Source organism: Notolepis coatsorum (genome assembly GCF_963971535.1).
Source record: "Notolepis coatsorum genome assembly, chromosome: 5".
Taxonomy (NCBI): Eukaryota; Metazoa; Chordata; class Actinopteri; order Aulopiformes; family Paralepididae; genus Notolepis; species Notolepis coatsorum.
Window position 1 is genome coordinate 174,710,125 of NC_140169.1, and position 18,312 is coordinate 174,728,436.

Here is an 18,312-nt window from a genome sequence, read left to right on the forward strand (position 1 = left end):
TTGGGTACTTTTTACACCCCTGTCAATAGCCAATGCATAATGTTGCACTCACTCACTGCTAAGGAAAATGGTCAGTAGCTAAACACAAGCTAAAGGCTGTGATGTGCAACAGGCCCCTGGTTGGAGCTCCTCCTCAGGAGTTAGTCAGGAGTTGGTCAGGACAGCAGATAGCCAAGACACATATATCTTTCCGCGCGGCTTAGAATGACGGTGCACAACAGGGGTTTTTCCGTTTTATCTACACGGAGCACTTTGGAGGATCTCCGGATTAACTTAACTGCCCGGTTAAGTGGTGCTGACTGGGACGGGTCCTCAGTGTGCAGAGGACCTGTGTGCTGCACACATACCTGAACCTGGTTCTGACCTATAGCTTCTCCAAAAGCAACGCTCTCTCTGTTCCGTACAAGCTAGATGGAATAAAGATGAATCTGACCTACAAGCATCTTTGGAAATATGATCATAATTAGAATTGTAAGAATAAATAAATAAAGTAAAGGTGTTAAACGCCTTTGAGAAATGTATTCCAGACGCAACTAGTTTGACAGTAATACTACATGTAGTTTAATTACTAATAATAAAAAAGTTCAGTAGTTGGGTGGTAGTTTAACTACATTAAAATCTCTAAAAGAAAGTAGCTTTTCAAGTAGTTAGTACTTTGGGTGATGTAGTTTAGAAATATAGCATTTTCTTGATTCCACCTCAGCTCCCTGTAGTTGGAACTGTCTTGTTTGACAAACAAAATCGTGTGGATAAAGGTGCTGTAAGCCACGTTTACACCACAGGAACACACTAGGAACGTGTTCAAGGACATGCATTTGCAATGTGGGGACCAAGGTCCAAACAGAAGTTCCGGGAGATTATTTTATTGTCCAATACATTTTCTTTTGTACGTTTTTAAATGTATTTTTAAAGGTGCTATAACTTTTATATGTAGAGTAATCTTTTTTATTAATTATTATTTATAGCTTTTAGAAATGTGTGGAGTAAAAGTATTGCTTTCTCCCAAATAAATATTGATTAATGAATGTATCATTGAAAAAATTTATTGCGGGTCGAAAATGTATGTTGTTGTTTACATGTTGCGTGCATGTATCCCCTCCCTACTTCCCATTTCCCAACTTGAAGTGTACCTGATTGGATAAATGACACGCTGGTGCTCTAGTGCAACATCTAGTGGCTGAATGTTATCTATAGCACCTTTAAAGGGGACATGTCTTGGTATTTCTTTCACTATTTGGGCAACTTTACACAATTCCTGTGAGTCTATGGAACACATCTATAAAGTTTTTTTTCAAAAAAATGAATTGTTTTGTATTTCTAATCAAGTACTCTAAAGCAGCATTTTTCCACTTCAAGATTTCAAGCTGTTTTGGGCTGGGCTCCGCCCATAAGCGCTTTGAGTGACAGTCACCCACAGTCAGACAGAGGCAGACAGAGAGAGATATAGAGAGATTGAGGGGGATACTAATTAATTTCGCCACGGGATAATGCATGGTAACTTGTTTCAAATGACAATATATACCCCTGTGAATATTATTGCACGGATCGGAATACGGGCGCGCGTGTGGGAGTCAAAGATATTTTGACAGTGATGTGCGAGTGGAGAAGCTCCATCCCCACGTGCGCGGTACGGGAGGTTGTGTGTAAATGTGTGTGTGTTTCCCCAGAAGCTCCTGTCCCTCTCTCTCTCTCTCTCTCTCCCTCTCTATCTCTCTCTCTATCTCTCTCTCTCCCTCTCTCTCGCTCGCTCGTTCTCTGCCTCTCTCTGTCGGCACCCACCCGCTTGAGGAAGTGTCGGTATTTCCACTCGCTCTGTTGTTGAGTGAATGGTTGCGCTACAACCATAGAGGGGCCGTTACTGCAGATCATCTCCGTGCTACGTAGGATAGCGAGTCAAATCAGAATAGCTTAATTCACTGGGGGAGGAGATTGTCTCAACTGAATTGGAACAATGCGCCAAAATGAGAATTAGAGACACAGACCCCATTGATACAAACCCCCATTGCTAGGAAACAATGCTAAACACTGGAAAAGGCCATTTATAAGACACGGGACCTTTAAAATGATTACTCTACATAAAGATGTTACCTATAGCACCTTGCTCCAGACTTCTACCTCTCACCCCTTTCACTGTAGAACTGTATCAGATAATGTCAGACTCATTCTCCTCCTTCCTCCTCACCTTGATTCCTTCATCGTCCATTTCAGTGCATCCGGTGGAGAGGCAGTCTTCAAGGGCCACACAACGTTTTGTTACCGACACACTGTCTCCCTCCACGTCCATCTTGTGGCGCGTGTAGCAGTATCTGGCGTCTGTTGAACAACGTATGGAATTCAGTTACCAATAATCCAAAATCCATTCATTCATTCAAACCTTTATTTAAGACTGAGACTCAATTGAGAGAGACCCTCATTGTCACTGATGCAGATCGTGATCAAACTGTTGTTGCTGTATGCTGTATGTTATCAATTAGCAAACCAGTTAAAAATAGAAATACAATCATACAAAACAACAAACAATATATAAGTGCAAGAGGCAGGGGTGTAAAAAGTACCCAGAAATTATACTTAAGTGAAAGTATGGGTACCAGCTCAAAATCGTATGTCGTAAAATCGTAGTAAAAGTCAGAGTATCTGGCTAAAAACACACTTGAGTCAAAGTAAAAAAGTTTCTACTTTGAAATGTACTAAAAAGTAAAAGTAAAAACTTCTGACTGTCTATTCTTCTGATAGCAGGTGTTTAATCAAAGATCCCAACTTTCTAGTCTTGCACAAGGACCAATCAGCATGGGTATGGGCGGGTTCATTTTCCATTGATGGGGATTTGATTGGCTGTTTTTTAATAAAGTGCGGCCGCAGGATTAATAACGTTAACGTTAGTTCGGCCAGAGAAACAAATGTACTAATTAAAATAGTTGGACCTGCGTGATTTGTACTTTGTATGTCTGCATTTTAAATGTAAGGAGTAAAAAGTACGTTTTTTTTCTCTGAAATGTAATTGAGTAAAAGTACAAGTATACAAACCTAATAATACTCAAGTAAAGTACAAATCCCAAAAAACAGTACTTAAGAATTGTAACGAAGTACAATTACTCAAGTACTTTACACCCCTTGTTTTGGTCACGTTGCAAGATATTCCATGAGTCTGCTGCATTAAAACTAAAAGCAGTCGTTCCAAGATCAGTCCTGGCATGAAGAACCAGCCAGTCACTGGAGCGAGTCAAAAGTGGACCGGGGTTCCAAAGCAAATCATATATGATGGTAGTTCTCCGACCAGGGCTGATATACTGATACCAGTGATTATTGCGTCTCAGTCAGAGGCCAACCGAAGGCCAACCGACCTCATCATACCTCATCGCACATTTGGATCTCGAGAAAACCATGAATTTAATTGAATTTGCATTAAGTTTAAGATTAACAAGAGATTCCCGGAGAGTAAATAAAAGTATAACTTCACTTCACTTTAACCAACTTCCAAACACTAGGAAATCTGGCCGGCGTTGAAATAAGAAAGATTAAATATATGCGTTAATTGCTCAGTAGTAATAATTGACAGTTTTAGAAAAAGAAAATCTTAATTTATCCTCTCCAGTTGAACCCCTGATATCAATGGCTTGCAATGCTTCAAGTACATCGTTAGGAGAGAAGGGATGAAAGTCCAACTGCAAAGCATGGTTCATGCAACACAATCAGCGTCTATTAGAAGGGGCCCTGAGTTCTGAGTATTCCTTTTCAAATAGATGCCCAGCATCAGTGAAGTGTTTGTTGAAGGCAAATCTCATTCTGTTCAGAAATCAAACAGTCATCATATTTAATATGTGTAGGTATTATATAGACCTAGTAATTAGGCCTAGATAATCATTTGATTTAGTTTTTCTCACAGTTGAAGTACATTCATCCCCAAGTTAAAATAACTGCATGGCACCAGTAACGCCGTCTTCATGAGAGTTACATTGGGAAAGAATGTTATTTCATTTCAAAGAGGCCTTTTCAACTTGAACCAGCAACTTGATCTCTCCTGAGGTTTCAGATGGATCAGGTTGTTGCCTTTGCTATTATAATATCTAAAAAGCTCCACATCGATGCCGTGGATGTCACTTTTGTCGCTGCAAGCCACTCAAAACAGAGTGAAATGCCTATTGTACCACGTTACAGAGCACATTCCAGAGGGTTTTGGTCAAGCTCTGCATCTCTGACAACCTAAGAGAGAGTTATTCATACCAAAAGAATGTGTTTTTATGGGCTAGGCCAAGCAAATCGTAGTCATTAAGGGGGAACAGTAAATCTGCCCAGCAGCAGTCAAGGCAGGCTAGCTCTAGCTACCTCCTTTTATCGGGGGCAACTATTTATGAGCTAAACATGTCCACAGATAGTGAAACATATTCCGATAATATACGCGTACAGGGGCCTCTGAAGAACAAACAGCACGTCACAAGCTTCAGAGTGGCTAATCTAAACACGGAGACAAGCCTGGGAGACAAGGAAGAACAGAGCATAAATATTGTATTTGTGTCGATAGTCTTGATTGATTGAAAACTTTATTAACAGATTGCAGAATGGGTACAATACAGTACGACTCAATACAAACAACTGCTACGAGGATGCAGACCAGAAAAATACTTTCGTCTTGTTTACCATTCTGATAATCTGATTGACAAGCTAAAAACAATTGCTTTTGTCTATCAGTGAGCTGGATGCAATCCTACCTGGAGGGGAGAGAACAGATGCTGGAGGTAAACGGTACCCCCCCCCCCCCCCCCCCTCCCAGTGAGCTGTGGTGTTCCACAAGGAAGCATACTAGGACCGCTACTGTTCCTAATTTATGCAAATGACATATCGTCAACTTGTGACTGCAACTTGTTCCTGTTCGCGGACGACTCAGCCCTGCTGGTCTCTGACAAGAACAAGTTACAGGTTGAAAAAACCCTCAGCTCTGAACTAGGCAAAATCTGCACCTGGCTCGCTGATAACAAACTATCATTACACCTCGGTAAAACAGAGTCCATTCTCTCTCTTCACCACAACACCAGAGGGAGCTCCACAAATCATGTTAAACCCAGATTCGGCTCAAACAAGGGACTAAACACGTTTCGCAATTATGCCACATCAATGTGGAACGCCCTACAATACCCACAGCTGTAAAATAATGTGAATCACTACCCACTTCCAAAACCACTCTCAAAGAGCACCTACGGGAGACTGCAATTCGAAACGGGCCCCTGTAAATGTCCTAACCCAACCCCCTCCAATGTACAGTAAATGTCCTAACCCAATAATACACGAGACCCTCTTCTTGGGACCAAGTAAGGTTTCGTCGATAATCCAATGTACAGTTACCCCCCCCCCCCCCCCCCACCTACCCAACCCCCACCCCACCCACCCAACCACCTCCAATGTACATCCGAAGGGGAAGAAACTGTACATTGGAGGGGGTTGGGTGGGTGGGTGGGTAGGGTGGGTGGAATTTGGACATTTACCGGGGCCAGTTTCTAATTGCAGCCACCCGTAGGTGCTCTTTGAGAGCGGTTTTGAAGGAGGGTAGGGATTCACATTCTTAATTTTTTGTATATATATATATATTTAATTATATAAAATATAATTATATATTAATTATATATTAATTAATCATATATTTTCAAATCATATATTTTCATTCATTCATTCATTGTTTTTTTTGGGGGGGAAGGACGTGGCTGACGAGGATGGTCTTACCCTGTGGGCAGTAGAGGTCTGGTGCCCATCGATTACACTCGTAGTTGTCCGGTGCATCTTCACAGGTGAAGCACTTGAACCCTCCTGGGAATGGAGTCGCTGGAAGAAAAAAAACACACAGACACAAAACGTATATAGTGAGAAAATCATGTAGCGCAGCGGAGCACTGATTCAATGACACGCGACAACGACTCGAGCATTTAGCGTTAAGGACATTTCCTGAAAAAGGCCGAAAAACATGAGCAACTTCACACACAAAAAAAGTGTTTGGTTTCCAGCATTAGCACCACAGGCTTATGGCACCAGGCCAACAAACCTTTTCCTTGTGAAAATGAAACCCAAAAACAAGAACCCTCTTTTCACAGAGTGCGTGGACACCACTGGACATGTTTCTTTAACATTGCTCTTTTGTGTTTGTTGAAATGTTCAGGCGTGACACTGTATATCCCCTTCATGTGAAGCACTTCACTGCTGCTCCGCAACAATTCCTACAGTGGTAAATGGTAATCACGCCTAGTTTCCAGCTTAAAAGCCTCTCTTAATGCAGCGAGAAGCTGAGAGCACGCGGTTGCACCCCTGTCTTTTCTCAACGCAGGGTCCCTAGAGAGGAATGGAAAATGTCCATGGCGACCATCTGTTGTGATCAAACGGGCGACGCCGTTAGCCTTTCCAATTTCGCACCATTACATTAATCTGATTGGCCCCCTCCTCCCCACACCCTCTTCCCCTCTGACAGCTGCAGGTCCGCAGGTCAAACCAACTTCATTCAGCGCCACAAAGCCTGCCAATCAGCAGGGTCCTGCCTCGGCCAGACCACGACCCCTCCCTTTTACCTCCCAGGACGTCTGGCTGCAGTGGCTGCTGGTTGGTCCTCCTTCCACACAGAAACAGAAACACACAGTCGTACAAAAGACACTCTACAAGGGAGCAAGTGCCGGTCCACATGGTCACGTGTGTTCATGGACGTGGATCAGTATTGTATTAGTATCGCTTTAAACTTAAAAAGGATATAAAACACAGACCCCCCCCCCACACCCACTCTCATTCACACACACACACACACACACACACACACACACACACACACACACACACACACACACACACACACACACACACACACACACACACACACTAGGGATGCACCGATATGAAAATTGGCCACCGATACCGATTGTTCAACTAACACAATCGGCCGATACAGATACCGATACCGTTTTTTTTTTTTTTTTTTTTTTAATGAAACTACTGTATATTTGTATGTGTATGTTTGTATTTGTAGGCCTCTTTACTTACTTAAAAAAAAGGAAACATCAAGAAATATGTTTATGGTATTAATTCCACCATGCCATGTAGCACTATCCCTCTCTCAGTATCGTCTGGCGGCCTGCAGATGGATACTATTCTCTCAACCAGAGCTCTCAGCCAATGCAATAGAACCATTTTGATTGACAGTCGATTCGGCCAATTACGCCACACCGCTAGCACCCACCTCCTGCTGTTCTTACCACCAATCGGCAAGTGTTTATTCATTTTCTACTTTCGGACATGCCGCCATTGATCTGCTTGCGACTCGAGAGCACAACAAACTTAACGTAGCTAATACCTTAGCTGCCCGGCCCGCCGACCAGCGCTCCACAGCATGACCAAATGAGACATAATGATTTTACTGCAACAAATGTTATAATAAAACAAAGCCTTTCTATACATTTGTCTGGTTGAAAACTTTATTAACAGATTGCAGAATGTGTACGGAATGGAACTGAGCTATGAACGGAGTGATGCCTTGCTTACTTGCTGTGTTCGGGTAAATAATATGCTGATGTTATATTGAAAGTGTAACACTAACTATCAGGGGAGGAAACTAACTTTTTGGCTTACCAGCCAACTGGCGAGTATCTGATTTTTTTTACCAGCCAAACAGATTTTTTACCAGACAAAAAAAATCGCTAATTGTGATAATTACTTCTTTGTATGTCTTCGTCTAAATAGATTTTCAATCATAGTAAAATAATCACACCGTGTCTCTACTCTTTAAAATATGTATTAGCATAAAACATTAATCTCTACTCTTCACAATATTAGCATAAAACATATTAACATGAAAGAGGTATCTATTCTGGACTGGGTTGGGCTGAACTGGGCAGTGAAAGATGCTGGGTTGGACTGGGTTGGGCAGTGAAAGAAAAAAACCGAAGTATGTTGTGAAGTGTATAGATAGATGTGAAATATATAGATGTAGCAGTAGTCTATCTGTATGTCATATGTTATGATGAATTGAAAATGCCGTACTGTATTGTACCCATTCTGCAATCTGTTAATAAAGTTTTCAATCAATCAAGTTAACTTTGAACCTCGGTTGTCAAGCCTCGTCAATGTTGTGTATGCATCTGGGTAGGCACACTGTGCCTTTAAGACAGCACGGTGGTCTTACGACAGTACCGTCAAGTGTTGTGATAACGTCAGTTGGGTTGGTGTGCTGTTGTACACAGTGCACTGGTTGAGCTTAGCTAGCCCCTTTCGTGACTGCGATGTGCAAGCCAGGGGCTTTTGAGCATGAAATAAAATGTCTAACCTTACGTCGTAGTCCGGTGCTTTTTTGGAAACATTATAGTCATAACAGATACACCTAGCTGGCTGCTTTGAGCACACGGGGCTAACGTTAGCTAGCAAGCAGCTATCGCTAAAACTAGAAGCTAACCACTGTATACATTTCCAGTAGACTAACATTACACCTCTGTGATTTAAATGTGTCCTTAGTAACTTATACTCGAGGGTTGTACTAGGGTTGGATGCAGTTCCCCGTTGGTCAGTCTGTCTGTTTTCCATCTTCTGCTGTGTTTAACGTTATCCGTTTGAGAGTGCTCCTGATGACTAGCCTAGTAACGCAGGACTTTTATCATTATATGTCCGCGGGTTGGCCAGTACTGCGCAAACTTTTATTAAACATTATATGTCCGCGGGTGGTCTTGTGCAGTGCTCTCGTGGCACTGTCAACTAAAGCGAGCACTCAGAAGACGCGCACCGTTTGCCAGTGCAGTGATTGCAGAATGTTTTTTTTTTTGTATACTCGCCAGACTGGCGAGTGGTCTTCATGAATCACTCGCCAAACGTAAAAAATACTCGCATTTGGCGAGTAAAGTGGCCTAATTTCCTCCCCTGCTAACTATATAACGTTATTAACTAACTAGCTACCGTCCCGGGAGCTCACGTTGATGCTTGGATGGTGCTAACTAACTAGCTACCGTCCCGGGAGCTCACGTTGATGCCTGGATGGTGCTAACTAACTAGCTACCGTCCCGGGAGCTCACGTTGATGCCTGGATGGTGCTAGCTAACTAGCTACCGTCCCGGGAGCTCACGTTGATGCCTGGATGGTGCTAGCTAACTAGCTACCGTCCCGGGAGCTCACGTTGATGCCTGGATGGTGCTAACTAACTAGCTACCGTCCCGGGAGCTCACGTTGATGCCTGGATGGTGCTAGCTAACTAGCTACCGTCCCGGGAGCTCACGTTGATGCCTGGATGGTGCTAGCTAACTAGCTACCGTCCCGGGAGCTCACGTTGATGCCTGGATGGTGCTAGCTAACTAGCTACCGTCCCGGGAGCTCACGTTGATGCCTGGATGGTGCTAGCTAACTAGCTACCGTCCCGGGAGCTCACGTTGATACCTACTAACTGGCTACCGTTCTGTGATTTGTTTACTTCGAGGTTGAAGAAAGTGCACTTTTAGGTTGAAAGAACGGGGGCCGGGGGCGGCGTTGTGCAGGTTGCGACGCGTTTTGCCTTTTGACGCGACACAAATTGATGGATATTTATCGGCTACTGCCATCGGCACATCCGAGCTTATCGGCCGATAGGCCGATTGCAGTCAACAAGGCACTTATCGGCCGATACCGATACCCGACCGATACATCGGTGCAGCCCTAACACACACACACACACACACACAGACACACACACACACACAAAAACTCTTGTACACACACACACACACACACTAGGGCTGAGCTCGAACGTTCAAACCTTTGTTCGTTACGTTGGCATTCGAATTCTAAATCAACATTAGAATTTTTTTTTTACATAATTGGACCCTTATTACTAAATATGATTTTATACTCAGTTAAGGAGGGGAACTTCCATAAGAATGACAATATTGCACTCATAACAGTCCTCCTTAAAAAAGACAAAGACCCCACCGAGTGCGGTAGCTATAGACCTTTAAGCCTCCTCGGAACCGATATCAAACTGTACTCTAAGGTATTAGCCATCAGACTACAAAAACATATGACATCTTTAATCCACCCGGACCAAACTGGCTTCATAAGAGGTCGCTTGATCACCGATAACATAAGACGATTACTACACGTACTAGATGCCAATAAGGTAGACAACACACCTAAGGCGATACTGTCCCTGGATGCAATGAAAGCTTTTGACAGGTTGGAATGGTCGTATCTATGGGCAGTATTAGAAAGGATGGGGTTAGGTAAAGGATTCATCGATATGATTAAAATATTATACAAAGACCCATCGGCCATGATTACAACAGGTACAATCATCTCCAAAATCTTTCCGGTATCACGCTCAGCCAGACAGGGTTGCCCTCTTAGTCCCGGACTATTCGATCTATCATTAGAGCCTTTAGCACAATATATAAGACAATCCCAATCCATAGAACCAATCATAATTGTTGTGAAGGGCCAGATTAACACTGAGAATCTACGTTTTATTGTTTTATATAACTTGTATATTATTTATATATATATAAGCTATATCCCTTTAAGCCTCCGTTTGAATCATAGTAATATTCGCTTTCCTCATTGGATAATGCCCTTGACGTTCGCGGCGCCAAGGACCGCGCCCCTGAGTCAGGTTCAAAGGCGAGTCTGGACAAGTTGGGACATGCCTGGTGCCGGCGCATTGATTCCAGACAAGAGCTGAGGCTGGGCACTAGAAAGCCCTCTAAGTATATATATCGTGGAAGGCGCAAACAGTAGTGTGTCAGATCTAATGCAGTAACGTAGCAGTTCGTCTAAGCAAGCAAACAGTGTACGTCTAAGTAGCAGTTGTATTAAGTAACGTCAAGTTCGACCTAACTTAATGTGAAGTAAAGAGTCGTCATTTAGTGTGAATCGTATTACAGCAGTTCGTTCGGTGTGCAGCATTAACAAGCAGTTTGTTCGTTTAGTAACTAGTGTAAACCTTAGCAAGTGTGTGTGGACTTAGTAATTAGTGCCAGCACACGAGGAGGGCCTAGTCGCAGAACTATTGGACATGTGCATATTGGAACCTACCGCGGCGATATTGTAGAACCATTATTGGTTGGATTATAGTGATTGTGGAACGTACTACCGTGGAGAAGAGCATCGTTAATACCCACTGTCGTTTGGATTTAACTACCTTGAAGATCTTACCTCGGGCTAGCTTCGAGGACGAAGCTGGCTGGCTATCATCATTGCTATCGAGCATTGGATTACAGCTATTACCTTGCTACTGAGCACTTGGATTATAAGGACCAGATCCGTATGAGAACCCCTTTTCTTCAAGTGAACAGACTGAGTATCCGTACCTTCTTCCTTCTCCTGGAGCTTACAACTCTGGGAGGATATCCCCTGTCTCCAGCGGTACCCTCGTTTGCCCCCCTATATTGCCATCCCACGCCAGGCGGCGTTTGGTCTAGTATACCCAGCTTAGGAATGATTCATTCCCACTGACTTTGCTACTCACTGACTTTCTCATATTATTCGCCATAAAAGAGCGACCAAGTAATTCCCATTTTGTATATTGCTGCATAATAATAAATACTATAAATGATATTTCCTTGTCACCGTGCCGTCTATTCTGAGTGTCTGCCATATAATAACTGTACTGTCTGGCAAGTAATAATAATAATAAGTAGTAGTGGTTTAATCTATCACAATCTTTAATACAGTCAGGGTTTTGTAACCCCTCAGTTACAATTGGTCCTTCGAGCCGGAGGGTATCAGTAATCTTAATCATATTAATAGTGATATGGCCAGCGGCGGACACTCTCCAAAACGGCTCTCCCAAACTATCGTGCCCTAGGCGCCAACGTCAGCCCCCTCCACAATTGGAGGACTACGCTTTCGTTTTACCTCCTAGCTTATCTAAAAAGACGTTAAGCACGGATAAAACTAATAGTTTAAGCATGCCCAATCCTATCGACTTGTCGGCCCCACTAGTAGAGACCCCAGCGGGTTCAAACGAAACTGACTTAGCTCACGGGGGGGACAAGCGGGACATGACGTGACTATACCCAAAGACCACAGCGCCACCGAGATGGACCTCGGAGCGCCAAAGGATAAAGACAGCGCCACCGAGATGGACCTCGGAACGCAAGAGACCAAAGAGCGCGCACCCGAGATAGACCTCGGCGCGCACCCAAGAGAAGAGTACCGCGTCTCAGAGATGGACCTCGGAGCGCGGGAGAAAATAAGAAGCAGCGCCCTCGAGATGGACCTCGGAGCGGGTAAAGAGAACAGGTCACCACCAAGTCCTGTCAACGCCAGATCACCCTCATCAGCGTCATCCCCCAGCGAGGCTGACCAGAGACTAGCGCAAGCCCTGATCGCCACACTGGCAGCTTCAACCGAAAGAGAACGTCTCCAAGCGCAACAACAGAGTGAGCGCGAACATTCTGCAGTGGAAAGAGAACGTCTCCAAGCGCAACAACAGAACGAGCGCGAACGCATCCGACTGGAAGAGAGTCGCCTCCAGGCTGACGCAGCGATGACCATCAGACTGGAAGAGAGGCGCCTCCAGGCTGAAGAAAACATTCAGCGAGACCGCACCAACGCGCAACGCGATGCACAGCGCGACGCCGCCAATGCACAGCGCGACGCCGTCAATGCGCAGCGCGAAGCGGAGCGAGACCGTCTGCAGGCGCAGATGATGGAGCAACTGCTCCAGAGGGCGACCCCCCACTCCTCCACCCGGAGCTCCCGGAGATCATCACTACACGGGTAGAGGGCACCTTCCCCTCCCCGACCAGTCTATACGGGACCCAGCCAACGGGAAGATCCCGCCTACGTCGCCGAGAAACTAACTAAGAGACTTCAAGGCCTAACGGAGGATGAGGGAGGACATCAAGCCCACCAGCACGAACCTATTTCGGACCAGGAGGCACAGTACAGCCCCGACCTCAGCCCGAGCCGCTGCGTTACGAACCCCCGACCCAACCCAAGGGTGAGTTTAATACACAGTCAGCACCGAGGAGCAGTACCTGGGGGCCCGGCCTCTGGTTCCCACCCAGCACTAACCCACGACCACCCGTACGGGGAGACTCGCCCAGGAGGCCTCTCCCCCTACGCGCATCGGTGTCCCAGCCATCCATGGCATCTTACCTTGGAACACCCACATTCCCAGACTTTACGCGTGAGGACAGAGCACAGTATACTGAACTACGCATGTGTTTAGAGACTATTATGTCCGAGGTACATGACGAGTCCTATAAATATGCCATCCTCCTCAAGCACCTTAAAGTACCCAGAGCGCATAACATAGCGCTGGCATATTCACTCAAGAACCCCCTATTCTGATGCTCTGGTGGCCCTCGACGCGTGCTATGGACGCATATGGGATTACGTAATTCAAGAAATACGCGATATCGACCGCCTCCCCCCAGCTAAAGACAATAGAGCACTAGATGACCTCTCTATAAAGGTGCAATCCCTTGTAGGGATACTCGGGTCACAGAAGGAGAAGGGGAGATATGAACTATATGCCAATTCCAACGTGGAGCGGATACTGGAGAAGCTCCCTCCAGCCCGTCAAGAGCGTTTTCGGCGGCAGAGAGACCACCGTGACCCCAACGGCCCAGAACCATCCCTCCTAGACCTTGCTGACTTCCTAGCCAGGGAGGTCAGCAGTCTACGACTAGACACGTTCGCGTGGGGTGGCTCTAACCCTAAAGATGGACCGAGAAGGTTCAACGACAACCGCCGGTCTGTGACGGTGATGCACCAGGCCGAGTCAGTGCCGCGGCACAAGAGCCATAACACCCCCCCCGCGAAGGGAAAATGGAAGATCGCCTGCCAGTATTGTGACCACGAACATTGGCTATCTCAATGCGACACCTTTAAGAAGTTGACCGCTGACGAGGTGAGTCAGTGGATCAAAGCGAACCGCCGCTGCTTCCGCTGTGCGTGCAGCCACATGGCAGCTGAGTGCCGCCTGAAGAAAAGATGCAGCAAGTGCGACGGCGCCCACCTGGATGTTCTACACGAGAGCAACAAGCGGAGACCCGTACCACAAAGCAGCTCGAGAGCAGATGTCCTATATATAGACCCTGCGAAGAGCGGGAGCTCCCGAGTGCTCCTGAAGGTGGTCCGAGTGCTCTTAAGCTACGGGGACAAGGTCCTGGACACTTACGCCATCCTCGAGGATGGGTCAGAAAAGACTCTCCTCCTCGCTTCCGCCGCAGCCCAGTTGGGCCTGCGGGGTACCGAAGAAACAATGACAATCCGTACTATTCGGCGAGACCTAAAGACCATAAAGGGCGAAAACGTCTCATTCACAATAGCAGCGGTCGAGCAGCCCGAGAAGCGGTACAGCATCACTAGTGCATTTACAAGCCATGACATAGGTCTGTCACGCTATAACTACCCCATCCCACAGCTGATGGAGAAGTACGCGCACCTACGGCGACTGCCTATACCGCTCATCGACGGCGCCACACCGACCCTGCTCATAGGCTCCGACTACGCAGACCTCATCGTCCCAACGGACGTGGTCCACATCGGACCCAGAGGCTGCCCAGCCGCGGTCAAGACCCGCCTGGGCTGGACGCTCCAAGGCCCTCTCTCCGGGCCCTCCAACCGACCAACGTCCACACGCTGCCTCTACACGAGGGTAAGCGACAACGACACTACCCTCTTGCAGCACGTCGAGAGACTATGGACATTAGACTCGATGCCCTTCAAGAACGAACGGAAACTAGTTCGCTCCAAGGAAGACAAGTACGCCATAGCTCTCCTCGAGCTGAAGACAAAGAGGGTCGAGGTCGACGGAGTGATGAGATACGCAACTCCATTCTTGAGGCGGGAGGGGATGCCCACCCTCCATGCATCAAAAGAAGCGACACAACGCTATCTACAGAACACCGAGCGGCGTCTCGCTAAAGACCCCCCTCAAGCAACGATATACCGCGCTGAGATCGACAAGCTGATCACGGCTGGACATATAAAGAAAATCGACGACCAAGAGGCAGACCAGACGACTGAATCCTGGTACGTGCCCCATCACAAGGTCCACCACAATGGCAAGAACCGCATTGTATTTAACTGCAGTTATCAGATCGGACTACAGAACCTGAATAACTTGCTCCTGCCCGGCCCGACACTCGGCCCCTCCCTCCTCGGCGTACTACTACGTTTCCGCCAGGACAAAGTAGCAATCAGCGGCGACATCAAAGGGATGTTCCTACAAGTGCGACTGATGGAGGAGGACAAGCCCCTGCTGCGGTTCCTGTGGAGAGAGAGGATCGACGATGAACAACCCTCAATCTATCAATGGGAGGTCCTCCCCTTCGGCACCACATGCAGTCCATGCTGCGCCACGTTCGCACTGCAAAAGCACGTGGCCGAAGACCCTGGAGCCGATGAGGAGGTCAGACACAGCGTGGAGAGGAGTTTCTACGTGGACAACTGCCTACAGAGCGTATCAACGCCAGAAGAAGCGGAAAGCATCTTGCTGAAGCTACGAGTCTCCCTGGTCAAAGGTGGCTTCGACCTTAGGCAATGGGCCAGCAGTGACCCTCACATACTCCGCAGCCTCCCCCCAGAGACAAAGGCAGCAAGCAGCGAGACCTGGATGGCGACCACCCCAGGTGAAGCACAGGAAATGACATTGGGCCTCGTCTGGCGTTTCAAAACAGACTCGCTCCATTACAATCACACACCCCTGACCAAGGAGCAGGGAAGGTCGACCCCTCTACCGACCACTCGACGGAGTGTATACAGAACACTCGCAAGCCAATACGACCCGCTGGGGTGTATCCTACCTTACACCACTCGGGCGAAGATGCTGGTGCGAGAACTGTGGGACAAGGAGCAGGGCTGGGACGACCCCATACCCGAGCACCTGGCTTCCACCTGGAGAGAGTGGGAGGGAGAACTCGACTCGCTCCAAGATGTGAACATTCGACGGAGCTACTTCCCACCCACAGTGCGGCTGGAGACGTGTCAGATAGACCTGCACGTCTTCAGTGACGCCTCAGAAGTGGCTTACAGATCGGTGGCTTACTTGAGAACCCGAGAAGAGGGAGGAGAAGTACATACAGCCTTCGTCCTGGCCCGCTCAAGGATAGCTCCCCGCAAGCAGCAATCTATCCCGCGTCTAGAGCTCTGCGCAGCTCTGGTAGGCGCACAACTCGCCACGCTGATACAAAGCGAACTCACCATAACGGTGCGAAAGACAATCCTGTGGTCAGACTCCATGACTGTGCTCACTTGGATCCAGTCCGATTCTTGTCGATACAAAGTTTTCGTCGGAGTCCGAGTCACCGAGATTCAAGACTTGGTAGGATCAGCGTGTTGGAGATACGTTGACACTAAGCAGAACCCAGCGGATGTCATCACACGGGGGATGTCCTTAGACTACCTCACACGTCTTAACCCTTACAGTGACGGTCCTGAGTTCCTCAAGCTCCCGGAGGAGAAGTGGCCTACCCCCACACCACGGGAGGCGAGTCAAGAGGAGGCAGAGATCAAGAAGTCTATGTTCTGCGGGCTGACGCACGCCCCGGTTCCAACGGACCCGAACCTAGACGACTGCTTAACTCTTGAGAGTGCTCAGAAAAGGACATTCTTGTGGCACCACCCTGAGGTTCCCCCCACCACAGACATTGACGCATCGAACTACAAAGAGGCCGAACTCCTTCTGCTAAGGAGAGCCCAAAGAGACTCATTCCCAGAAGAACTAGACTGCCTGAAAGGGGACAAGCCAGTCCCCTCAGACAGCCGACTTCTCACTTTGGCCCCAGAGCTCGACGCCCAGCACCTCATCAGGGTGGGTGGTCGTTTGAGACGGGCCCCGGACGTGACTGACGATGCTAAGCATCCTATCGTCCTCAACAGCCGACACAAGATAACCGAGCTGATCATACAGAAGTACGACGAGGTGGTGCACCACACGGGGGCAGAGAGAGTCTTCGCTGAGATCCGACGACGCTTCTGGATACTCCAAGGGAGAGAAGCAGTACGTCGCTTCCAACGGACTGGCCTAACCTGTCGCAAGTGGCGAGCACAGCCCAGTATACCGATGATGGCCGACCTGCCTCCATGCCGCCTCCGACTCGGCGAGAGGGCCTTCCACTCCACGGGCGTGGACTGCTTCGGCCCATTCAACGTCAAGAAAGGAAGAGGGACAGAGAAGAGGTGGGGCATTGTGTACAAGTGTATGACCACCCGAGCTGTTCATATAGAAATCCTCCAGACCATGAGTACGGACTCATTCCTCATGTCCTTCCGGAGATTTCAAGCCCGGAGAGGAACCCCGTCTGTGTTGTTGTCCGACCAAGGGACAAACTTCAAAGGAGGAGACAGAGAATTGAGAGAGAGCTTCCTGGCTATGGGTGAAGAACTTAAGACCCGCCTCGCTCCCGCTCAGATCACATTCCAGTTCAACCCCCCGAACGCCCCTCATTTCGGGGGAACCTGGGAAAGAGAAGTCCGTTCTATAAAGACTGCTATGTACACCGTGCTTGGGGCCCAGACCGTGGTGGAGGAAGTCCTGATGACAGTCCTCACGGAGATCGAGGGCGTCTTGAACTCTAAGCCCCTCGGTTACGTCTCAAGTGATGTAGCAGACGTCAACCCAGTCACCCCAAACTATCTCTTGATGGGGCGGCTGGACCCTGCCCTTCCACAGGCGGTGTACAGACATGATGAGATGAACGGCCGGAGAATGTGGAGACACAGCCAAGTATTGGCCGACCAGTTTTGGACCCGTTTCCTCCTCCATTATCTACCATCCCTCCAAGCCCGTCAGAAGTGGGTAAAGGACAGGGACAACCTGAAGGTGGACACAGTCGTCATGATAATAGACCAGTCACTACCCCGAGCTACGTGGCTGGCCGGCCGCGTGAGCAGAGTGATTACTGGTGCCGATGGGAAGGTCAGAGCGGCAGAAGTCATAGTCCAAGGGCGGACTTACACCCGACCTGTGGCGAAGCTGATAGAGTTGCCGGAGATCCCTGACTCCCCTGATGACGACCATGACCCACTGACTTTGTAGATTGCCCTACTCCTCACAACAAGCGTGGAGAAGTTGACTGGACCATTAATCTGTCTCCCTTTACTAATTAGGTGCGGACTAATTAGGAGGCGGCTGTTGTGAAGGGCCAGATTAACACTGAGAATCTACGTTTTATTGTTTTATATAACTTGTATATTATTTATATATATAAGCTATATCCCTTTAAGCCTCCGTTTGAATCATAGTAATATTCGCTTTCCTCATTGGATAATGCCCTTGACGTTCGCGGCGCCAAGGACCGCGCCCCTGAGTCAGGTTCAAAGGCGAGTCTGGACAAGTTGGGACATGCCTGGTGCCGGCGCATTGATTCCAGACAAGAGCTG

The 18,312-nt window shown here is 47.6% G+C and overlaps 1 protein-coding gene across 1 annotated transcript in view; it reads right to left on the reverse strand.

Moving 5' to 3' along the window:
• The window catches only part of lypd6 (LY6/PLAUR domain containing 6), a gene marked incomplete at its 3' end in the record, with an annotated part of 103,618 nt that overhangs the window by 1,081 nt on the left and 84,225 nt on the right, over positions 1 to 18,312 (reverse strand). The window contains exons 3-4 of the mRNA XM_084314376.1: positions 5,713 to 5,811; positions 2,183 to 2,313 (exon numbers count right to left, since the gene is read on the reverse strand). Of these exons, the coding sequence (XP_084170502.1) occupies positions 2,183 to 2,313; positions 5,713 to 5,811 (230 nt within the window). The remainder of the gene's footprint in view (positions 1 to 2,182; positions 2,314 to 5,712; positions 5,812 to 18,312) is intronic.